Source organism: Betta splendens, chromosome 9 (genome assembly GCF_900634795.4).
Source record: "Betta splendens chromosome 9, fBetSpl5.4, whole genome shotgun sequence".
Taxonomy (NCBI): domain Eukaryota; kingdom Metazoa; phylum Chordata; class Actinopteri; order Anabantiformes; family Osphronemidae; genus Betta; species Betta splendens.
The window spans coordinates 18,674,577-18,700,760 of NC_040889.2; the positions used below are offsets into that span (position 1 = coordinate 18,674,577).

General features: G+C 41.0%; 1 protein-coding gene across 12 annotated transcripts in view; it reads left to right on the top strand.

The window, feature by feature from the left end:
• trpm3 (transient receptor potential cation channel, subfamily M, member 3) overlaps positions 1-26,184 on the top strand; it is a 97,453-nt gene that overhangs the window by 35,223 nt on the left and 36,046 nt on the right. For all 12 annotated transcript variants that reach the window (XM_029160658.2, XM_029160656.3, XM_029160654.2 and 9 more), the window contains 5 exons: positions 15,376-15,455; positions 16,470-16,671; positions 17,856-18,069; positions 19,596-19,720; positions 20,361-20,532. In XM_029160658.2, coding sequence (XP_029016491.1) covers positions 15,376-15,455; positions 16,470-16,671; positions 17,856-18,069; positions 19,596-19,720; positions 20,361-20,532 — 793 coding nt within the window. The remainder of the gene's footprint in view (positions 1-15,375; positions 15,456-16,469; positions 16,672-17,855; positions 18,070-19,595; positions 19,721-20,360; positions 20,533-26,184) is intronic.

The window sequence follows — 26,184 nt, forward strand, 5'->3', positions numbered from 1 at the left end:
GCGGGAGTGAGCACTTTCATAGTTGCTGATCTGAAATCTAAAGCCGTCTCATGTACTGTGAAATTAGTGCAGGATAGGTGAGGTTCACTTATAAAAGAGAGAAGGCTCATCAGATCCATCTACTGTACTTCATCCTGATGGATGTATTTCAAAGCTTTCAGAGACCTAAAGATCCCCTCTTATGCAAAATCCACTTTTTCTACACTGGTGCATTTATATGACTGTAGGGTGCATGCAGACACACGCTGAGCATGTTTTCTTTTTTCACTTTTTACTAATTAGTCTGATCCTTCTCCAGAATGCTCCAGATGAAATTCTTCATCTCGTTGCCACATAGTCCCACCTCAGGCTCCACGCAAACATCTCCCAAGACAGTCTCAGCCCATAAATGCATTTCCACCATTTCCATCTGACTCGCTTCAAGAGCTCACCTGACTGTGGTCGAGTTGAAACCTGAAGCCAACCAGCCTGAATGGGATGCAAATGGATAAAAGGGGATCTTTTTAAATAAGTAAAAAATACTTCCAGGGGCATTACTGTATAGTAGAGTTCTATAAAGTATTTTAATCACTATTATAATTGTGGAGGTGTCCCCGTCTCTGCAAGCCTCTGCAGTTTTTTTCTCTCTGCCTCATTTTTTTCCTGCCTCATTAATTAATAGCGTTTATATGTTTTCACTGCAGGAGATTTTCCTTGATGAAGTAATGATATGTAAATACAGGCCATTTGCCGTACCATCCATTTTCTCTTTGTCCAATTAGAGGGCATGACACAATTCCCCACTGAGCAAGGACAAATTGCACACAAAGGAGTAATTATCTGTAATAGCTGCTGGATGACAAATCGTGATTGTTTGAAGAAGATGGAGATAAGCCTTCGACAACAGATGTCAAAATCTTGGGCACGCATCCACAGTCTCCCACCAGAATACAGATGTTGCAAACAGCTTAAGCATTTTTCTCTCTGTGTGCTTTAAGTGATGTACAGCGTGAGTCAAGTAAAACACTTGAAGATTAAGATAAAAATGACAAAGCAGAAAATAGTTCAAGTGGGTGTATTGTTATTTTAACATCTGATGTTTGTGCAAAAATCAATTTGGCTCATGAAAGAAGGAGACTTTTAGGTTTTTCCAGAAAACTAAACTTTATATACTGTAACAGTCACATACATTAAATACCGAAGAGAAGAACAGTAGAATTCATACAGATGTATGTTGTGGACGTGCCTGTTCTGGCTCTTCAGCTGTATGTACAGTATTTGCTTTATTGTGTGTACAGTACAGTAGTCCTCATTATCTTTTTACTTGTGTGGTTAAAGACACTATTGCCTCTGCGCGTCCAATTAGATTCATATTCCCTCAGCTCACCATCAATGACACATGAACAGACACTCCATTAACTACGATGGACATAAATGCAGAGTGAACATGGACATGAGAAGGGGTAGACATTTGTCCTTCCCCGAGCTTTTTCCCAAAAGCTTTTTGTCAAGGCATCATTAGCAGTCACAATGTTAATGAAGAGAGCGCAGATCTGATTTTTGCCATGGGAGTTCGGCCCAGGCCAGTCCACTTATCTTCACAATGCTTTATGGCTCACTTGATCTTTTATAAGTTTGCTTATGAAAATCGCCCTTTTGGGATTATACAGTACAAGCATTTACTCACATTCATGGCCTCACACCTAAACGCAAACAACCAACAACACAGTAATTGCCAATGAAAGAGCCCGAAGGATCCTCTTTGTTGCACATTTACACATCTGTGTCATTTGCTTGCATCTAATACTAAAGCTGTCCTGCATTAGAAGCGGTTTAAAGGCCAACTCGTAATTATGCTGTTAATCTGGCATCCTTTGAACTTTCCACTTATTAAAATGAGTCTCAATTGCTTTGCCAACCATGTGCACTGAGGTTCATAGAAACCCTCATGACACGAAAACACACAGTAACACATTCAACCAGTCGCACACATACAGGCTGAGAGATTCTGACTAAACTTGTGCAGTGGTTCATACCAATATAGGATTTGACTTACAAAAAGTTGTTTAACACCATCACTCACTTACTAAAATAGACATAGTTGTATCAATGGACGTTTGTACTGAGTGAATCTTCTAATTTATGTTTATGTATTGCATCTTTGGTGTAAAATCCTTTCAGTGAATATTTGTTGGTAAAAAAAAGTCCTGGTTGGCTTTGCATCTACATTTTTAAATTTCTTTTTATGTTTGGAGATTTTTGCTCCTCCAAACTCACAGATACCACAGCCCTGCAGAATATTTGTCTGGAATTGGATCCAAAGGCTTTTACATTGCCTGGAGACCAGCACCTGACACTCTTTTCCACAGCTCAATGGAGCTTAACTACCCTCCTGTCTTGGCACATACTGCAGACAAAAGCTGCAGGGAGACACTAATGTCATGACCCAAAGAAGCCCACCAGCTTCTGGGTTTCTGCCAAAAGGGTTAGTGTCACCTAAACATACAACAGGCACAAAGCTACTGAGCCATTAATTAGTAGCGTTCTTCCTTTGACACCTGTGCTTCTACAGTGTAGCCTGACACACTCCTGTCTCATTGTGGAGCTCATAGGCTTTGAACTACATACCCCTGTAAATCCCAGCTTCCTCCTTGTTAGACAACCCAGCGATACCACAACTGAGTGCTTCCCAACCTCCGCTTCACATCTTACTTTTTAGCCAAAAGCCCTGAGCTTTTTGTTTGACTTCTAACCTGTATCTCGATTTTCCTTCCCCTCATCGCAGTCGCACCATTTGTGCTCCTTTTGACAAGTCCACCCTAACTTGTTCCACTATAACCCTCCTCCTTCTTCTGCTCCTTTGTGAGAATTGCTGTTTGCCGCAGCTTTAGCTACTGCCACTGCGAAGACAAGTCAGTCATTTGCCTCACCAGCATCTTAGGTACCTTTTTTCCTGCCTGTTTGTTTGGACCATCTGCTTTACTGTGACTGCCCCTCAGGGTGTCTTTTCTCTCAGCCAGCTATAGATGCTACCAAACTTTTTATGTCCAGGATTTCCCCTCTGGGAACTAGGGAAGTTATCTGTGCTGGCATGAATGGCATCAGAGCTGTTGCCAAATTTATGTTAACAAAGTTTGACTAGGTCTTGATATGTACATAAATACATGTCTAAAATATGACAAACCTGATTTTACCTGAGTCTTTTCAGTGAACTGGCAGTGGGAAGAAAGAGCAGCAGTAGGTACAAGCTCTATAGGCCATAGACTATGTAATGTAGACATCTGCCCACTCTTTTTAGTTAACGCAATCTCCCTACTGTACAAAGTATTGGCTGTGTGAGGTGTGTGTGTGTGTGTGTGTGTGTGTGAGCGTCTGAATAAAACTAATGTTTATACACCTCTTGGTACAGTCACTCAGTCAAGTGTTAGTGTGCTGTCACACTAAATGTAACATGTGAGTCTAAGATTTTAACCTTTATTCTAATACCCATTAACTTGATGTCAATCAGAACTGTCATTTTATGTTACACAGTGTAATTGTTTGCTGTCTCTCCAAGGCTTGTCAAATATCAGCTGGTATACAGATTGATAGCTGGTGGGCGGAAGAATACATCAAATCTAAACAACCTGGTTTAAAGTTCCATCTCATCCTTGTTCAAAAATCAAAAAACACACATTTGTGGACAATTACATATTTTCGAGCCTGTCAGGTAATTGTTCATCAAGTCAAGAAATGTCTGTGCAGACGAATGTGGGCATGTTTCCTTTCTGTATGCTTGCTGTCCTATAAATGCGCTGATGTAAAAGGGCATGCTCTGGAGATCACCACTCCAGTCTATCTACGCTTAAAGGGGATGCAGAGGGGTTTTCCTCCTAGTTAGCGGTATCCATGGTAACACCATTCTGCCTTCCAGGATGTGTGTCAGTGATTCTGAGACGCAATGCAAAACAAGGGAATGGGGAGAGAGAGAGGAAAGAGATGAAAAGCATGTGGGAAAATGGAATGAGTGGGAAGGAACTGAAAAGAGGCACACGTACTGTACAAGTGCAGTGGATAAATATACAAGTCAAAAGAGGAAGAGAGAGCAGTAGAGAAGTAAACATAAAACTACCAGGGTTCAAATCCTACTGTACACTTAAACTGATTGTTTGACTAGAAGCCACATGCTCCACCTCCACAAGACTCTCAGCAGGGCCAACAATGGCCATAGGGACAATCTGTGACTTCCTTCCTCTCCCTGCTTCTCTTCCTGTATTACTAATCGTAGTTTCACCCTCCCTGAGCACCCAATGGGGACTAGGTTGAGTTTAACAAGCAGCATCCAATTCTCAAGTCTATTGAAATTGAGAGAGAGAAGCATAGGTCTATAATTTTAATTTCATTGTTATATGGTTTAGAAGGTGTTGGGTTTGTGATGATGTCTGGATATAGTGGTATATAGGTATAGGATTTGTGTGTGTGTGTGTGTGTGTGTGTGTGTGTGTGTGTGTGTGTGTGTGTGTGTGTGTGTGTGTGTGTGTGTGTGTGTGTGTGTGTGTGCGTGCGTGTGAAATAATACCACTGGTGGTGCCAGAAGAGGAAACTTGTCAGCTGTTCACGCTGTGCTGGACGCAATAGGGACCTAGACAGTAGAGACAGATATGTGTAGTGTGTTGTTTGTGTGCGCTGGAAGTCTTACATCTCTGTGTGAGCGCACTGTCTGTGGTCGTGATTCCTTTTGTTTCACCTCAGTAAAGTTCTGTTACATTAAAAGAACTCAGATCCATTTCTATGACATTGTGAATCCCCTTTAGTTTCTCTTTTTGACAATTAAAGTATAAATATATTATTTTCAATCAGAGCTATTATTTTCAATCAGAGTCATGATGACTACTGTCTGAAGGACTTTGGACTTCGTCACAGTGACCGTATGATTTGTTCTAGTGAAACCACGTTTCCTGTGGTTTCATCCCTGTGTCACTGCTGGACTGGTTGTTTTACCTTATGAAATATGAATGATTGGCCACGTTCACTTGACCAGAGTAATGCATCCATCATGAACCGATGGAAGAGCCAACAGAAAGTGAGAAATTGGAATGACAAAATGAAATGTGAACAGACGGGGCCACAGTCAGCTGATATACAGGAGTACAGATATTTGTCTTGCAGCATCTGCTAGATTCTGCAGCGTGGCCCTGTTTTCTGACTGCCTGTTAAACAGCCACACATTCAAAAAATGTAGTGGTCGCACAAGAAGCAATTTCACAGTCCTTAACCTGAACCACTACAGGATCCGCAACTTCATTATGGCACGGTACCATTGGTCTGCAGCCCACACACACACACACACACACACACACACACACACACACACACACACACACACACACACACACACACACACACACACACACACACACACACACACACACACACACACACACACACAGATAACGTAACAGTGCTGGTGGAGAGCATGGCTCTTGTTGTGGCCAGTGTGGCACCGTGTGATAATGGCAGTAACATGCAGAGCGCCCGAGGCGTGTTGCCAGTGAACGGTTCATTACTGTATGCTATGGAAGAGCAAAATGAGCAGCAGAGGTAAAGCTATAAATATGACTCAAACTAACCAGGACATGTGTAGTGCAATGGATTAAACAGCCTCCACATATCTGAATCACGTCCAACACTATAACATTCCATGTTATTGCTGCAACAGAAATGGATGCACGCTCTCTGTTTCTTCTCCTTCACTATCACAGGATCGAGCAGGTGTCGGTCAAACAGCAGTTACCTGAAACACTGTGACCATTAGACTGACTGAAGTTCAGTGGCTGATTGGCCTTGTTGTCATTCACTGGGACTCGTGGCCCCTCGCTCGCTTTCATCACTGCTTCCCTGCTTGCTTGTCACTTCTTCTGATGTAAGGTTCCTCTTTTCTGTGCCCTCATCTTGACACAGACAAAATGGATGCAGCGTATCTCTCCCCGCTGTCAGTGTGCTTCTCTCTCTTCTCACTCTCCTCTGTCTCTGTGAGACGGAGGAGAGTGAGAAGAGTCCATCGCTGCTCTTCAAAAAGGACTCATCTGTTTTACAGCAAAGTTCTTTTTCCCTTTCTTGGATCTTTTCTCTCAGTTAAGTGCACTTCATTTGACTTTAAGTTCCAGTGTCTTTCCTGTAGTCTCCACTTTCATTGATGTCAGGTTTTCTCATGTGACATTTGACCCTCAGGCAAATCACTGATGCAGCAGAGTTTCTTCCTCTACTTTCCCTCTACCTCTTTTCTATCTGTTTTCTCGTGACCACCTTGACTACATTGAACTTCGCTCACAGCTCACAGTACCTGTTCTTCTCCACCTCCTTCTCCGCTGTCTACCTGGCCCAGTGGACGGCACTCATCTCCGCTCGTACTGACATCAGTCCCACATCTGCAATCCCCTACAAAGTGTGAGCGTCTCTCCTCTCTTTTCCCCCTCTGTCAGTGACAGAATGGCCATGCCAGTGTTGATTAGAGCCCGCATAGCCAGATGCTCAGCTAGGCTTAGTGGAGGCCTGTGGGAAAGAGAGCTGCTTATTCTAGCCTCAGGAGATGGATTGAAAACGACAGGAGCTAAAACAAGCAAGCATTCTCTCATTACACTCACACACATTCAACGCGCACATGTGCTGAACACAGTAAAGCACATATAATGCACAGCTGTCTCCTCAAGAAAAAAACAGATGCAGTCATACAGTATCATAACGCAATTGTTCACCCCATGTATTTTGCACAAGATACATTTTTTCAATTATAATTTAGCAGTATAATCAGGAATTAGCGCTGAAAGTAATTTAGTTTGAAATGCATGTACAGTATTCGCAGTATACATAATATGATGGGAGACACTTTAATACAGTAAATGCCAAAAACACAACTGTTTTCAAACTGGGATAAAAAATTATGGCTATTACATTTTATGTAATTGTTATTATCGACACAGTTATTTTTGAAAACTATTTATATACTTTGCTTCCTGCTAATTGATGTTAATTGAGCATGATTGGGAGTAAGACTCACCATTTGTTTCCTGATCCTCACTGCTTACTTGAGCTCCATCATTTGTTAGGTGCTGTTTGAGAGCTGCAGAAATATTGTTCGTAGTGCTAATACAGAGGCTGCAAAGTACATAGTATGCAAATACTGAGACCTGGCGCTGCCAGTGACCTGCCAGTCTGGGTCTTATAGTTGGTTTGGGTCAAAAAGGATGCTGGTTTCCTGCTCGCCATATCTGTGTGTTGCTCATGGCTGTGACAGGCTTCTGTGCGTCACAGCATATTGTGTTAATGGAGCCTCCGCGTCGGCTGTTGCCTTAACATGTTAGTCAGTGGCTTGTCTAGATTGTACCTCTGTAACATGCTTATGCAATCTCCACTCAGTGAACCACATGGGATGCTGCTCTTACTGGCTCGTCTTTTTGAGTTGACTCACTGCTGTAGCACTCCGTCAGAAAAGGTCTGCTCTATGAACCTCTGTATCGGCTCCTAGTGGAACACCTGGGCTCCACCAGCTTGTTACAGGTGTGTCGCAGTAGTGTCTGTCTCACCATAGCTTTCAAGTTGAGAGCTGGGCCTCAGGATGCTATATGTGACAGATGTACAATATGTTCATCATAACACCTGTTTGCATACACTATACTGCACGTATGTGTTTGTAGTTCTGTTAAATGGTTGCCAACAAAATACTCTTTTGATGTGATCCTAGAACTCTTTATATTCTCTCTAATCACTGCCTGAAGCATATTTTTATGTAAGACAATTGTTCCCATGACTGCATTGGACTGTACTTTTTTGTGTAGACACAGACACTACGGTAAGTACTACTGCCACTGCTGTACCTGTCTGTGTAGATGGGACACCATGAGACCATAGGTTTGTATTGTTCTCCATCCTGCTTAAATTTGCATTTGAATTTAATTGAAAATAATCACAAGGACAAAAGTAGGAGCCAGTTTTCAAACCATAAAGTGCCATTTTAAAGTAGGTGGATGATATGTACAGATAAGCCCTTAAGAAAAACACTGACAAGCTGTTATTCAGCAACTGTGCATGTGTGAATTTGTGCTTTGTGTCAGATGCCTTTGTCACCAAACAAATTAAGTGATTTATATTTATGCTTTTATCATGTTTGTTAATGTTTGTTTTCAAAATATTATTATTTTTTGTTACATCCTGATTGGGTAAAATAGAGAGCATGATGAAACTGTGGGCAATGGCCTTAAGAGGCATGGATCCCCTTTTTAATGCTTGTGTTTATAATTCTGTAATTCTTTCTGTCACTGAAAGGATTTAAAATCAAATTTAAAGTGATAATTGTCCAGAGACTGAGAATAGAATGTTGAGAATGTCTGTTTTTGGCAGCACTGCGTTACTTTCAGGGGATTCTTACAAGTGTGTGTGTGTGTGTGTGTGTGTGTGTGTGTGTGTGTGTGTGTGCGCGTGCATGTGCGTGTGTGTGTGTGTGTGTGTGTGTGTGCATGCGTGCTTGTGTGTGCGTGTGTGTCTGTGTCTGTGGGGGGGGTGCCACCTGCCTGCATTTCACTGAGCATAGATGTGGCAATGGCACATAACCAAAGCAAATATAAACTTGTTTTATAATCCTACTATTTGGTGAAAGAAATACACGTTACACTACAAAACTAAATGATCCCACTTACGTGTTTGACGCATGCACAGATGCTAATAAACACATTTAAACATCTCAACCTCCTGTGAGTGAGGTCAGTTACTCTGTTTGATACTGTGAATCTGCTGCAGTATACTGAAACAAATGGAAAACTATGTGCATGTGCACACGTGTGAGTGTCCATACTCCTATAATAATTCTGCTTGTTGACTACCCTCTGGTGTTTGCATGTGTTTAGATCAGTGATGCTATTTCACTCGCATAAGTGGTTCCTACCCTTGACAACATTGCATTCAGAGGCGATGACCTCATCCTTAATGCAAGCAGTAACTTCACGGAGCTGGCACAGTTCTTTATGGGTCTGGCTCAAGACTCGAGTCACAATCTACCAATGCACTGACCTGCCCAAGGCTATGTTGTGAAGGTCACTGTATAAGCTAGTGTATGGTGTTTGTTCCTAGCTATTGTTTATGGCTGCACAAAGGGGCTAGGTAGTGTAGAAGAGAGAGAGAGAGAAGGACGGTGAATGGTCAAGCAGAGGGAGGCTGACACACTGACATTGAGTAGATAAGTGTGATCTAGATCAAAGGTGAAATGGCTGAAGTGAATTAAACTGCCGGTGAGTTTAAGTTTGTCCAGAGCAAGTCTAAACCACCCTGGCTTCAAATAGACATCCATCAAAACATACATGTTCCCAAATTGGTTCAAGGCAGAGACTGCAGATTGTGAATCCATCTGGTTTTCACTACTGAATAAAAGCATGTCCATCACATCCAGTAAACAGAGGAGACAGGGCAGACCTCCTTCATCAGATGTTAAATTTCTTTGAATGGCCCCCATATAGTCCATTATCTGCTAATTACAGAGCAAGTTAATTTGCCAGAGCAAACCACTGTAAAACCAGTGGTATTTTATTGTCTTCATTTCTTCACCTGCAGCCGACTGTGATTATGAACAATGCAGTGGATTAGATTTAATTCAGGGGAGTCTATTACGTTTATTGGACGTACACTACAACAATAAATCCTATGAAATGTCTCACAATACGACACGAAACATATCATTTATTAAATGTTGAAGGTGAGTGAAATGCATTTGCTTAGAGGAACAAGGAGGCAGACAAAATGAGAAGAATAAATCTTTCAGTTTAGTCACTAATTAATTATGTCTTTTGGACTACATGTATGTAATGAAAGACATTCTACATGCGCCAATGGACATATTTGACATAGACATCACGTTAGTAACATGTTATCTATCATGTTTATTAATATAATGGAGCTTTAATGAACCTACAGTACTGAACAGTTCACAATGATTTCCTGGCATTTTATTATTTATATGAACTCAGCATATCTAGACCACATATTTATACAATAGTATTGGCGTATTTGTACGCAGAAAACCTTTTAAAGTGCAAATAAAATGTAAAAAAACACTGTTTTGCTGCAGTTTACAAGTGTTGTTGTGCTCTGACCACTGATTTCATCAGGTTCATTATACAGTGTTATAGTTTGGGGCACTGATTAATATTAAAATGCTGAGAGATTAATATTTATATCTTGTTTTCTGTAAGATTAATGAGGTATATGGTGTATTTGTTTTTGAATGTTGCAAGTGTTAATTGAGCAGAACCTCAGAGTTAATTTTGCCTGAACCTTTGTGTAAAGTGTCCCTTGCTGGCAACAGTCAAGTTAGAGCATAGAAATCATGACCTTGCCCCACTTTCCGTTTTCACTTAGGTGTATATTTGTGTGTGCAATACAGTATGACTAATCACACACACACACACACACACACACACACACACACACACACACACACACACACACACACACACACACACACACACACACACACACACACGCAAATCCTGCCTCTGGTGCTTAGCAGCATCTGGACTATTTGGACTCAGGTGCACTTCTCTAAGCATTTAGGTTTTTATGACAATGAATAGACAAGGATGTAGCTTTGTTTCGGCTGATTTCAGTTGCATTCATGTTATATTTTTGTTGTTTACTTGTGCATTTAACAGGAAGTGGGAAGTATATTCTTTCACCTTTGTGTTTTTCCAATTTCTGCATTGTTAGAGTTCATTTAGTTCAGATTACAGCCATCTGAACACAGTTTTCCCCACTGCTCTCCTTAATTAAACCTTGTATTATCTACAGCTACTTTAATCCTCTTGAAGAAAGAGGCTATGAAACTACCCATGTGCTCTGGAATACCAGTAGGAAAATAAGCAAGTGCAACAGAAAAACCTAATGTACACATAGAGTATGTGTGTGTGTGTCACAGAGGACAATGTACGGTTTGGCAGCAGGCTAGAGGAATGCCATGCTCTTGCTCCTGCTCTACCTAATAGGCTCTCTTGCCAATCAGATCACACCCCCCCCCCCTCCCACACACACACACACACACACACACACACACACCCCGCTCCACATCCCCCCACAGACAGACACTGCCTTGTGCACACAGGTCAACATAAATGCAAATCTATATCAGGTGAGTTGCTAATGAGACATGCAGGGTCTTAGTTACATTACTAATCACACTGTTTTCAGAAAAGGTTAGAAGTTGGTATATTTTGCAGGGTCGGACATGGTCGTGCCAAAGCTTACACAAAAGTAGCTAAATATCAAACTAATTACAGTTAGTACTTGTATCATACCATAGTTTTAGGCCTTGGCTCATAAACATGGACAGTCTGGGTTTTTAAAGCTAAGAAATGGGGGAGATGTTGAGCAATAAGAAAGGCTTTGAGAGCTTTTAGGGATTAAACAGTGTGTACAATGAACATTCCCACACACACACACACACACACACACACACACACACACACACACACACACACACACACACACACACACACACACACACACACACACACACACACACACACACATTCCACCAGTGCTAACAGTCTCAGAGGTAGAGCAGTTGTCTGTGGACTGAGACATACAGTAATCTGAACAGCTTCATTTTGTGGCTTTTAGTTTTTAGACAAGTCTCATGCCTTTAAAATTGACATCATCCTCACTTATGAAGAAAAGGCTACAACAATGCAGCCCATCACAAAATACGGGTGAGTCCCAACACGTGTAGCTCTTACTTGGGCAAACCTTTCGAACATTTTTAAAAAACCTTTTGAACAATGTCACAATTGCAGACTTTTATCACAGTTGCTTAGTGATACATTGACTTACTTAACCTATTTAATCTGAATACTAGCACATCTTTAGGTGTGAAAATCCATTTCTGTCTGTAAGAATCCTTTATATTGCTTCACAATTCACACGATATTGTCTTGAGATAATCATTTGAGATAATGAGATTATTGGTAATGCTTTGTGTTGCATGTACTATAGATGAATACTTAAATGTTTCCTATATTTTCCTAATTATATCTAGTACTTAGTTCTTAATCATTACAGATGTTTTTTATCAAATATGCAAGATATGTGGAAAAAGCATATACTAATGAATCATTATTATTACGTACCAGCTTCATATATACATAAAATAGAGATTGTACAAATAGTGTTAGTGCTTTTTATTTTGAACTTGTCATACAGTAATACTGCATAATAAGTGTAGTCAACTAAATAGAAAACTGTAGAAAAAATGAACACAACAGATAATGTAGCTCAAGAGGAAACGTGACAATTTAGCTTTAATCACTTGTGGGAATATACAGCAAAACAAAGACAGTGATTTGATGTTGTTTGATATTTACATGCTTTTAACAGAGTTTTGCATATAATCCTGACACAGTCTAGAAGTAGACCTGTATGACCATAGGGATGGCCATGAAAAAGCTGAGTCATTCATGTTTGTTACCAGGAAAAGAGAAAAGGTGGAGAGGAAATGGGAAAGCAGGAAGATTAGGTTGTTGATTGGATATGGTTCTCAATTCAGCTCCCTGCCACTGCCAATAACAAAGAGAAGATACAATAGTAAAGGGGGGGGGGGCGAATAACAGGGAGCAGACAATGGATGTTGGGGAAGGTTGAGTGTAATAGAGTCAGGACCCTTAACAGGCTGTCAGCTTCTGCTCTGTTGTTACTCTTTACACACACACACGCACACAGTCATATACTCGCACAAAACCCAGCGCAGTGTTTTGCTTGACAGCCGGTGTGTTTGGCTTGGTGTGTGCGTGACACCATGCGAGTTCGCCCCTGTGATAAATCTTAATTACACAATGTATAATGTGTAGTGCAGGCCATGCGCCATCTCATCAAAGCATGTTAAATCTCATAAGCAACACTAGCGAGTGTGAATGGAAGGGCGAGAGGAAGAGGTGCCGCAGTGGAGAGGCTGCTGTGTGAGGTGGATCGCTGGTTGGCCGGGGTGAGACAAAAGTAGGCTCCAGTGGGGTAACGAAACAAGTGCACACTTTCCAACAGTACTGAGGAACGTGAGAAAACATGCATGTTGCACAGTATCCACAAATAAGAGAAGAGGTAGATCCAGGACCGAGTGCAACGAGAAGCAAGTCTTTGTCGACAAGTGTTTAGTCCACGAAGAACCCAACCATCTTATCACATTGTGTTCGTGTGCTGCTGCTTCTGCTGAGTGGATCTAGTTCCTGCCAGGATGAGCCGGCGGATGAATACACAGTTTTAGCAGGTCGGAGAAAGAATGGGGCCGAGGGCGACGTTGTGGCCTGCTGAGTCATCGCGCCCAGGGTGTTCTCTAAAAGCAACCCCCCAGCGTAATGGTTAATCGTGGAAGGTCTGGTGTTAGGGTAAGTGTGTCTGCGTTTGTGGACCGGGTGAGGTGGGTTTTGGCGTGCCGTGGTGTGACAGGGCCAGTCAGGCGGATGGGGCGTGTGTTGTTGTAGCTGCGGCAGTGGTGAAAGCCCTGTACAAGCAGCCCTCAGCTCTACTGACTGGGAGAAGAACCGCGGCAGGTCTACCATAATAAAAAGCTCTGTCCTTTTGTTTTCATGGCTGTCATGTTCCCACTGCTGTGAGTATGGGAGTTTGCTCTGTGCGTCCTAGGGGTTGTCTGTGCTCTAAATGTCGGCTTGTGGCACTGGGTCCTATTTTCTGCACCTCTGCTGCTCCAACTACAACTTCCTGGAATGGTGGAGTGGACCCAGAAAATGCCATAAAGTAAAATATTAGAATTTTTTTCAAAATTACAGGTTGTGCTTAGTCTGTTCCTCTATGTCTGTTTTGACAGTGGATTAAGGTTTGACATGCAGAACATACCTGGAATAAATTTGAAGATCTTGCAAAAAATTAAAGCCTGCTAATGTAGTTAAGATGTTGTTGTGTCCTTTTTAAAGACGGCAAAAATGTAAGTGCTGAGTAGAAATAAGCAGGTGAAATAAGCAGAATTAGTGTTTTTCCTACTTCTATTGAAAGGCTCTGGATCTGTTGCCCTATTACTGTAGCTCTGACATGGGTTTAGTACACATTGTTCACCCTGTCACATTTGTATGAGTCCTTGTTTTCGTGTACAGTATCAGGGCTCATGCATGTATCTTAATCGATACGCATCCATGTCTAATCCAGTGCTACATGTTTATCCCGGGCCGGATCTGTGACTCCACAGTGTTTTCTAGTTTTGTCTACAGCAGGGTAATTGGTTTCAATCTGTCTTTCTGTCACTCAGCCCTGCAGCATATGTGACAGCAGGCATCACGGCCTCTCATATGCACCATTCCACTGACTGCATTATGTAAAGGCTTTTCATACTGTATAAAATGTGCCCATTAAACAATGCTGCGGTGTCTAACATTGAAAAGCAGATCTTTTTCATTGGAGATGACATTAGTTTGCTGCCTAAAAGCTAAAAATAAGTTCTTTCATTTGGGGTGGGATAGGAAGCTGGGTGTCCACATAACAGACGATATAGTTGTACATTTAATTTGGGAATATTTCATCTAACATATTAACCCCAAAACCAGTAGGCTCTTCATCTCTATGCCCTAAATGTGAAATAAACACAGACCCACACTCTGCTGTGAGTTTTGCCCTAAATTGCTGAAACACTAGCAATTTGTTTACTGTAAAATGCTGAAAAATCAAAAAAGTGACCTCAAATTTTACCTAGTGTTTTTGTTCTTTGCCCTGTTTTTCTCTATTCAAAATAGATTTCAGTGTTTTGGGCTATAATAATCATAAATTTCTTGAGTAGTACAACATAATAATGAAACAAATTCTTTGTGACTTTCGGACCTGCTTGATCTTCTCAAACACTGATCATTAACCCAAATGTGGAAATCTTATTGTAAAAGCATTTGGCATTCTGACATTTATTAGATCGTTGATTTTTGCATGAGATTTTGAGCAATGTCAGTTTGGTTGTGATGTCAGAAAGAGAGTTGTGTGGTGCATATGTTCACATGGTGTTTATCCCTTGGTACAGTTTGGTTTAATGTAGTCACCTAAGGGAAATTATACACTTGCCACAATGCCATGTTTAAAACATTTTGCAATGAGTAATTGCTATATTTATAAAAACGGTACGCCCAGCATGTCATCATGCATTCTCTATTTACGATCAGTGGCAGATAAATACTCTATTACTAAAATATTATAACTATAAGCCATGTTCGACAATAGATTCTGCTTAAGTTGCAGGACATGAAAACATTTTCTTTCGCAGGTGAACTCCAAAGTCAAGCCTACTCATGAACGACTTTCTGTTTTCTATCTGCTGTCATTTGTGCATGTTCAGGTCACAGTTTCGTAGTCTGACACAAGCTGTCTATGTTTCTTCTGCCTTTATATCTGCAGGCACAGAAATCGTGGATAGAGAGAGCATTCAGCAAGAGAGAATGTGTTCATATCATAGCGAGCGCCAAAGACCCCCATAGGTGAGTACCAATGGAAAGGCCAATTACATCAGTCCTATCCCACCTTAAATAAACACACATTAACACAAGAAAAGGGACAAAATTGTATGTTAAAGTCTTACATATAATATGACAACCACCTTGCAAATACAGAAACAAATTAACACCCACGTTTCTTTATTGGCCTTTTTAAAACATGCCCCAGAATATTACCCTCACTTGTATTTGCATCATACAGTATGTCAACGCTCTGACAGCACGAGCCTAAATACTAACATAATGCTGTAGTGTGGCGGTCACTGCCACTGTCACCTCTGCCTTTGTGTCTGTATGGAATTTACATCTTGTCCTCTGGGAGACTCCAGCTGCTCAGCCCGCAGTCCAGAGACATGCACTTAGGTTAAGTGGTGACTTTAAATTAGCCAGAGGGCTGTCTGTGTGTATATACAGCATGTCAGCCCTGTGGTAGACTGGTAACCTGTTGAGGTTGTACTGTACTGTGCCTTTTACCAAACAACAGCTGAAGCCTGTAACAGCAGTTGAGATACAGTTCTAGATCACTTCTCTTCTGCTAATAAATCAGCTAAACCACTTGTAATGATCCAGGTAGGTGTAGTTAACAGTAATTAAACCTGTTAATAATAGACTTTCTGATTTTACGACCTCCTGCAATTTCCAATAGGGAAAAATACAGGCAGAGGTTTGGAATGAGCACAAAATAAAAAATCTGACAAAGTAGATTGCAAAGAATTACAGCTCCTTCACCTCTCTTCTTCCCAATCAGAAGATGAAAGTCAGATGACAAGCTGTCACTTCAGCCTTGCCCACCTCGTACTGCGAGGCGAGCAATGACGGCAGCTCTCGTCTCCTTTTCATCCTTTTCATCCTTTTCTCAGCTCCCTCACATGCCCTCTTTTTCCTCCTTGATGCCACAGTACCTTTGCTTGGGGCTCAGTTGTCTCAACATCTCCACTGACGTCTTAACAGGCGTTGTAATATGCCAATTTTACGTTGACTCCTTGTTCTCTCATTCAGGTGCTGTTGTGGTCGTCTGATAGGTCAGCACGTGGGTCAGCCCCCGGGCAACTCTTCCAGTCAGAATGATAAGGCAGAGCGGTCGGCCAAGAATGACAGCTTGTCGGAGAAGTGGTCGATCAGCAAGCACACACAGCTCAGCCCCACCGATGCCTTTGGCACCATTGAGTTCCAGGGAGGAGGACACTCCAACAAAGCCATGGTGACTCCCATGAAAAAGCTCTGTGTTGCATTTTGTCAGTGTCCTGCACAAACCTTGTCTCTCGAGATTGTCAACATGCCAGGCAAAGTAGGACAGATCCCCCTCTTAGTGTAGCTGTCCAAAAATACACATAAATACAACGTGATGCAGCAGCCAGTGTGTTGTGATGTCCAGTCTTGACCTCTGGTCGAAGCAGCCCCTAGAGGTAATAAGTGTGTTGGTGTCACTTAAACATAAAAAGAACTATCACATGTTGACAGCAAGGAGAAGAATAGTAAAGGTCTGAGGAAATATGATGTAAAAAATGAGGGGGCGTTAATTAATAGAAGAAATTAATGTTTTTTGTACAGGGGTAGAATAAATTTCAACTGCATTATAATTAAGATTATTTTGGATGTCGATCTTTTTTAATTGGCTGCTGTAAATGGATGTAATTTTACAGCCCACAGCTAGAGGACAGAAAGGTGTGAAATAAATTCACCTCTTAATCTGGCTGGCATAATTATTCCACTGCTGTGAAAGTGGTTCTATGTCCTAATGGCTGCCCAGGTTCTGTCAAGTAATTTCATTTCATTTCATTTTCGCCATAGTCCAAAAGCTAAGTGAAAATAAGAACTCATCAGGACTCGTGCACCTTCCTCATTCCAGCTTCTTTTCAAAAGACCCAGAACAGATTAAAAGACATACACATGTTAAATTCTTTGACCACTATAACGCTGGCTTTGTATAATAAATAATATTGTATGATTATTAGTTCAAAGACCTAATTCAGTTGATTAATCAATCTATAGCCCAGACGTTCCTACAACCATTGAAATAATCCCCCACACATGGTACTGTAGCATTCAGGAAATCCAGATGATTGAGGCTGAGTAATGTCTGATTTATTCACACTGTTAAATTATTCATCCATACACTTGTCAGGTGGGTGTCTGAGAGTGAATTAGATAGATAAACAGATGCTCCGAAGCCACGTGGTTCTTCAATCACAGCAAACATCTGTTCCCCACTTTTTAGAATCAGAAATGAAAGCTTTGGTCCATGTGACATCTTTTCATTTTACATCAGTCTTCATTTGATGTATGTTCTTCACATGTGGTTCATGTTTGTACAGTGCACGTGTGTGCACTATGTAGGCTTGTACTGTATATACTCTAGGCTGATACATATCCTGCTGTTCACAGTATGTGCGAGTGTCTTATGACACTAAGCCTGACCTGCTGCTCCACCTGATGACCAAGGAGTGGCAGCTGGAACTGCCCAAGCTGCTAATATCAGTCCACGGGGGCCTGCAGAACTTTGAATTACAACCTAAACTCAAACAGGTCTTTGGCAAAGGGCTCATCAAGGCTGCTATGACAACAGGAGCATGGATCTTCACTGGGGGAGTCAACACAGGTCAGTACAGTACATTGAATATAAGCTGGTTTATTTCAAAGGTAAACCTGTTTAGAGTGTGTGGACATTCAAAAAACTGTGAATGTGACATTTAGTATAATAATAAATGTTGCACATTTCATATGCACAGCCCAGTTCTTTTTACAAACTTATTGGTCATGTGCTTGTGGAGTGTGATGAGTGTGACCCCTGATCATTGCCAGCTATTAAATAACCATTAACCAATGCCATCCAGGCTATAGAGATGTTGAACTACTGAATGACTATGAAAGTGTGCAGTAATAACTCCCAATTATTATTTCATGTATAATAAATGGAAGCAGTGTCAGGGATTCTGGAAAGCTTAGTTTATTCTCATGGCTTGAAGCCAGTGGAAGGATGTCAGCACAAAATCTTATGGGATTCAATTTGTGTCAAAGAGGCTTTAACATTTTAAGCACTGATTTTTAAGTGAGAGCAATAAAGGATTTTTTTATGAGAGACAAAAAGAATTGGGATTGTGAAGGAGATCTTATACTTATGGACTTCAGCAACTAGAGAGTGCTTGTCCTGGAGGATACTACACAGCAGGATTTATTAGAATCTGCAATAAATCAGCAAGGTAGGAGTTGCAAAGTTATTTAGGTATTTAAAAAACAGTTTAAAAGTTTTATAGCAAGTGGTAACATGATTACTGCAAACTGGTTTTAAATCAAACTTGAAAAATAATGAAATGAAAAACCAGATGACAGTTAGACAGCACATGAATTATACATAACTATATATTTATATTTATGGAAAGTAGTCTGACTGTAATATGTTCTTAATAACAATAATTGCGATGCACCAATATTTAAATTATTCATCATAGAGTTGTAACTTTAATGCTTTTGATGCACAGCAGTGGTAGGGGAAGCGCATCAATGTCTTGGATTCACCTTTGGTCAAATATAAATACAAAAATACTAATAAGAGAGAGATAAGAGCAAGTAGAAATGATAGAGTGCAGCATCGACATCAACATAGAAACAAATAGAAAGTAAGGTTTTGTGACAGAATGGGTGCAGGGGCAAGATAGAGGAAGAGCGAGGCCTGAATAATGGATGGAGGGATGATTAGAAGGACAGTTGCGGGTGGAGGTGGAGAAAGAATGAATGTCAGCAGGAGAGATGAGATAAGATGGCCTCCATGTCTAACTGCTGCTCCCCCAGGGACAACCTCCACAGGACTGGTCTCAAGCTGAGTGTGTGTGTGTGTGTGTGTGTGTGTGTGTGTGTGTGTGTGTGAGTGTGTGTGTGTGTGTGTGTGTGTGTGTGTGTGTTTGTGTGTGTGTGTGTTTGTGTGTGTGTGTGTGTGTGTGTGTTTGTGTGTGTGTGTGTGTGTGTGTGTGTGTGTGTGTGTGTGTTTCACATTGCCATGCCGACTGATGACTCCTGTTTGTCTTTCACACAGTGTATCATTGTGTAAGCGGAACCTTCGTATGGATCATGATCAAACTGATTTGTTCCCTGCTTGTTTGTCCCGTTCTCACACATGAACACACACAGGGGTGATTCGCCATGTGGGTGATGCACTGAAAGACCACGCCTCCAAGTCCAGGGGGAAGATCTGCACCATTGGCATTGCTCCCTGGGGCATAGTAGAGAATCAGGAGGACCTTGTAGGAAAAGATGTAAGTTTATGTGAGAAAACAACCTGATGATTAATTTAAACGAAAACAGATAGAATAGACGCAAGCAGTTTTATTTACAGCACATGTGAAAACGTTGCATTGAAATTACAGTAGACACCTTATTAACGGACGTGCTGAATAAGCCAGTCCTTCAAAGTGTGTTGAGCAGCTGGTGGGGCCACAAGTACATGCTGGAGAACTATACATGCTGACTCAATACAATCTCAAGAATCAATGGTGGAGTTTCACTTTCGCCAGTATCTGCTGCAGCGTGTCCTACTGTACAAGTCAGGCAGAGCTGATTAATGTCGTTGGCTGAAATGAGATGATTAAGTGCTGAAGCTCGTTTTTCATGCTTGATTGGGCCCAACGTTACGCTTAATGATGGGATAAGTTAACTTCAGATTGTCAGCCTGTGGCCCAGGACAAATCTTATCTTCGGAAATCTTCGCTCTGTTTTAGTTTAATTTGACTTCAACTTTATCATAATGACACATATCAACTGTGAATACATTGATCCAAAGGTTCTGTTTTTGGTCAAAGTAAGCTCATGACATTAAATATCATAAACTTACCATATTGTCTATAATTACATGTGAAACAATGAGTTTTACATGACTGCAGAACCTCCTCTCTGCAGGTGGTACGTCCATACCAGACCATGTCCAACCCCATGAGCAAGTTGACGGTCCTAAACAGTCTCCACTCCCACTTCATCCTGGCAGACAATGGTACCACGGGAAAGTACGGCGCTGAGGTCAAGCTGCGACGCCAGCTTGAGAAACACATCTCTCTGCAGAAGATCAACACACGTGAGTGGGATTTACTGCATCTCTGTGCTAACGTCTACGGCCAAACTGACCTATTTAACCTAAATTAGAGAAGGTATTTTAAAGTGACCCTGAAACTGATACTGTAACTGTATCATGAAGCTGCAGTGAATCCTTGTTTCATCAACAAACCCACCGTGGGTTAATTGAGTTCAAAGTCTGTTTTGTAGCTGCAGCCAGACGAAAATGATCATTACCTGCTCTCAGTGTATTTTTAGATGGTGTGATATAACTGGGTGAGCTTTGGAGAACGTCTCTTCTTTCAGGAGGGTTTATTTTTTCCTTCGAAGCATCCTGACAGTTCTCATGAACTCGTTCCACAAATGAACCTGCCTAATAATCCTTCTCTTATCCAATCAGCCATCAAGCACAATGCATGTGTACTGTCTGTGTGTATGTGTATACATACAGTGCTGTAACATACTGTGATACACGGGAACACATACTAGTACTGGAATCTCACATGCTCATATTTGCCTTTGTGTCGAGTGCTTATTCACTGTTGAGCCCTCATCACATTGCATTTCTCCGTTTTCAGTTTCCACATTGTGGTTCGACTAGAAACCAAACGGATTTACTTGAATACAATTTGCATTTCTCTGTCTTCTCCTCTCCTACACACACAGACTCAACAAATAGACCCAAGCACCTACAAATCTCTTTGGTTGTATTTCATTAAATTTCTCCATATTCTCTTGGAATCGTGAAAGTGTTACAGACAAAAACAAAGTTCAATCAAAGAAGTGTTTTGAAACTGTATTACCTTGTTTTGTGAACAGAAAACTGTTTTCTAATACAGTAGTTTCCTCTGGGACACACACATTTCACCAACAGTGTTTATTTAAAACCGTAGTGTCAGGATGTAAGTAGATACATCATTGCAGTGTCGGGAGACATCATGCGAGGAACAAACCTGTTTGCTTTGCTGTCAGGCGTATCACTGATGCTCACTGATGGGGACTCTGCAAGGTTAAGTTAAATGTCGTTCTTGGAATAAAACATGAGTTACCATCACCGTATTCCTCCTAAGCCCCTATGACATGTCCTTGGGATTGACAGGATGCCCAGATGTGTTTCCTCCCTTTTCATCTTCCAATCTTGTGACTTTATGGACTTCCCTTTGTCATCCTATGCCTGGACTAATACAAAAGGGGCTGGGAAGGCAAAGGGACGCCCAGTTGTCATAAAAGCATCTAACCATCCACTGGATGGTTAATATGGCACGTGACCAGTTAGCATTAGCAACTTGTACCTCTGCCAGCCTTCCGTAAAACACAGAGCCATCACTCATTCATACTCATCCACTATTTGGCACTAACCTTGACCTCAGCAGTATCTGATGTGACACTGATAGCATTAATATTATAATCTGCCGTTCATGATGGAAACCCCTTTTTTTCTTGAGGTTGCTTTCAGCTGAAGACAGAGGTGTCGATCAAAAAAATGAAGCCTTTTTTGTGCATATATGATGAAGTGCGTGTGGACACTTATTTAAATTAGTGAAAATTCACCCTCATAATGTTTCTATTGTTTTGGTTGAGAATTTAGGATCTGTAGATTCTAGATTTGCAGACATCATCATTATACTACAGTAAATCCCATATCGGTGGTGGGAACAGGTAGTTTATGACTGGAAAGCTACACACATACTGTAGCCATTATCTTGTGGTTTGATATTAAATTGCTGTGTTTAACAGTAAATGTCCTCCCCCATTTTCTTCACTTACTGTATGTCTGCATGATATACTGTACATTGTTCTTCTCTTGAACCCTTTACTGCTTCATTTACCATTGTAGGCTTGGCAGACAAGGACCATTTCTTGATTTGATTACCTCTCTGCAGTCTTTCGAGGAGTACAATCAATTTACCTCACAGCATGGCTCCTCTGGGATCTAAGTGTAGCTCGTGGTCCTGTCAAGTAAAGGAAGATAAAGAAAGTGAAGTGGGAAAAAAGCTGTCTTGAATGCGCTAACATGGCTTGTAGACCACACATGACCATGAGCTTTTTGTTTCCTGAACACACTGTCACACATACACAAACACACACAAGATAAAAGACATGGGGTGGAGAGATATGTATTACCCCCCCTTAGGCAGAGTAGGATTAGCTACACGATAGTCAGACTTCCCCAAAATACCTGTGTGCATAGACAGGGTATCACCATGTTACTGCTGGACATGCTCTAGCAACCAAATATTAAACCACAGATGAATGGTTAGATCCCATTGTCTGGTTTTTCTGCAGTCTTTTTCCCTGCACTCCTTAATGTTTCCTCGTGGTGCAGTTTAGAGCTTTGATTTCACCTGCTGCAGTTTAGAGGGAAAACTATTTAGGGTTATTTAGGGGTTCTGAGCTGCACCTGCTTGCACATTCAGTCTAATTTTTGATCTGACCCAGAGTCAATCCGCTGTTAGCAAAACTCTCAGATGTCCCACAGTGTTATGTTGGTCAGGAGAAATGACAGTTGATGATTCCATTGGACAATGAGAATAAAACCAATTACAACTGATGATTGGTATACACTGGTTCTGTTTGAATGGGATAGAGATAAGTCGCTCCTTCAGCACCGTCTATCAAATATTCTGTAATTAACTTTTCACTAAAATCCTTATACTGTACATTCTTTTACAAAAAATATGTCTTATTGCACTTTGCATATTTTTGCATATTTACGTCACAGCTCATGGGACCACTGGCAATTTTCATTCTAGCATTGAAGTTGGGTTGTTGCCTTTATACTTTTGGTAATGGGAATTGAGCCACTGGACACTTTCTCTGTAGCTTGTTTAATGCCGTGAAGGCTGTTTCCTTGTGTGGTTTAGTGAAAAACAGACAAAAATGTCTGATGGACATTAACCAATGTACAGTAAATGCCCTAAGACAGGAAACTAGAATTGAGAAGCTGTCGCATAATTGTATATGTGGACGTGTTAGCACAGCTCAGGGAACAGCTTCCTTAATGCCTCCTTGGTAGCGGCTGCACTGCCTACTATTTTACTCACACACCTGCCTCCGAGAAAAGTTATGAGGGAGAACGGTGCAAACCTGCAGACAGACTGTGACCGAGAAGAGAGAAGGAATACCAGGAAGTGCACCTGGGTAGAATGTAGGCAGTGAGACGAGACGTCACCTTGAGGCTTTTCTCGGAAAACGCAGGACTGAGAGTGCAAAGGCATAATGGGCTTCATCCATGACTGTTTCTTCTCCTCCTGGAATCTTATTACTTGTAACTTTGTTTTCATTCACAGTGTATGAAAGTCTAAAATTGGAGGCACATTCTAGGCCAGCGAAGGAATGAAATGTACTAATTTGTCCAAGTTCAGTTAAAGTATGAGGATGAACTGCACACTTTGAGCTTGACCTTCTCCATTTTACCTGAATTACTCAATTAATATTTAGGTGGACACACAAGGCTTGGGCGCGTGCATGCTATGTGTGTGTCTACTGTGTAACCTTATTTGACCATCTTTTAACAGAGGTTTCATTAATCATATCACAGGTAGAAGATGAAATAGCTGAGGTAATTGAATCGGGAAGCCATGAGGCTTTGTGTTGCAGATTAGCTGTAACATTGTGACCTCTACTATTGAACAGTCCATGCCAAAGAGATTATAGATTATATTATATCTATGGAAAGTGGAAAGCCAAGTGATTGCCATTCTGTTCTTCTAGGATTTTTTAGATATAGCTAATAATATTGTATAACAATTATATAATAATAATAATAATAATAATAATAATAATAATAATAATAATAATAATAATAATAATAATAATAATAATAATAATAATAATAATAATAATATGTAGCTGCAGTGTCACAGTTTAAAACCTGTCTGCTCAATGTGACTCTATCAATAAAGCACCTAGCATGAAAACTATATGAAGCAGTTTGTGAAATAAAAACCTTTTGAAGATTTTAATTCAGGCCATTATTCAGGCCAATAATCATTGAGTAATTAAAGCACTATTACTACTGTATATACAGTAAATCTTTGTGGTGGTGCTGAACTGATGCTGTCAATGTTTGTGTAGAGTAGTAGGGAAAATGTTTGGGGACACACGAGAACAAGTGTGTGTTCATGCACAAATGGAAACAAAAAACTATGTCAGAATGATCAACATGAAGCACTGGAGTGCTCAACCCTGTGGTAGAAAGGCTACAGAGTCAGTGCTGCGTTAGATACAAGACTTGCTCCAGGTGTGGTTTGAGGTTGAAGATCTGCAAGGATGACAATGTGTTATGTGTTGTGGAAAGAATACGAGCATGATCAGCAGTGTGAACTGTGGAGTTTTTATTTTTGCTTTGTTGCCCAGAGGCAGATACAGGACAAACAGAACCACATGCACAGAAAACATGAAATTGGGGTAATATTACTTCTAACGTATTAAAAGTTTATTAAAGTGTATTCATGTAAAATGTGGCAAATACCATGTGATGTACTGTAGTTCCTGTGAATAGGTCAAAAGTAACAGAATGTGCTCATCCTGTTCCTTCATATGACTGAAAAAGTAAATTTTGGGAGAGATGCTTTGCCCTTTTAATGAAACAGACTCTCTGACCTTTTGTTCCGTAGCCTGTCGAATCATCTTGCCTTCACTGATCTGATGTTTTCTCAGTGGAATAGTTTTTTTAATGTGTGTAAGGCTGTTTTTTATTAATTTTTTTTATAATTTTGGTGGTGGGGTGTAAAGACAACACCCACATACTGTAGCGCACCTCCTCCAGTCATGCTGATTATAATTTGACACATACAAGGACAAATTCGTAGACACTTGCTCACACCCCCGCATGCAAAGACAGATACACATGCAGGGGATGAGTCACTGCCGGATCCTTAATTAAGACCATTTAAGCATGTTATGTATGTCTCCCTGCACGCTTTGCTTTTCCTGCCGATTCCCTCACTTCTTTGTTACTTCCTCGTCTCCCAGGCAAGATAAATATAGCACTGTGGCCATAGATCCTCATGAACCACCCCTCTCTTTTTATCGCCCTCTGCTTTTTCACACTTTTACAGGGTAATTTCCCTCCCGAGAGATAAGGTGTGGGCTTTGGTTAAAAACTATAGCTGAGGTTCAGAGAAAGAGAGAACGTGTTTAATAATTCTTTTGTCCGATGCGTTGGAGTGTGTGAATGGTACATATATACTGTAAAACACACACACGCGCCACAGATAAAGTTGTTCAGTTTCGTCTTAAGTTAAAAATTGCACGTTCGCTAACAGCAGCACTTGGCAAAACATTAATAGTGTTAAGTTTAAGGCTTCAGTTCCCACACGAGCCCCCAGGAGCAGAACAATGAGATCTTTTCTTCATAGGTGTTCACTGAAATGAGCACGCGTTATGCACTGGTGCATAAAAGCTGTCTTGGCGAGACAATTATACATGTATCTGTAAAACAGCAGCTTTAATAGGAATTAAAGATCTGCTATGTTTTTGCTTCCTCAGCCGTGCGTTAACGCTTTCATTTACCCACAGGAGCAAACCCTGTGCAGTAGTTGAAGCTAGAAAGTGCGTGTTTCTGGACGCGACGTTTCGCAGCTAAATGAGAAAACGATGTTTGTAGTTTGCTTGTGTTTGCTGTCAGCTGCATGTCTGCTTGTGTGTGTGTCAATAAAGGCACTGGGGA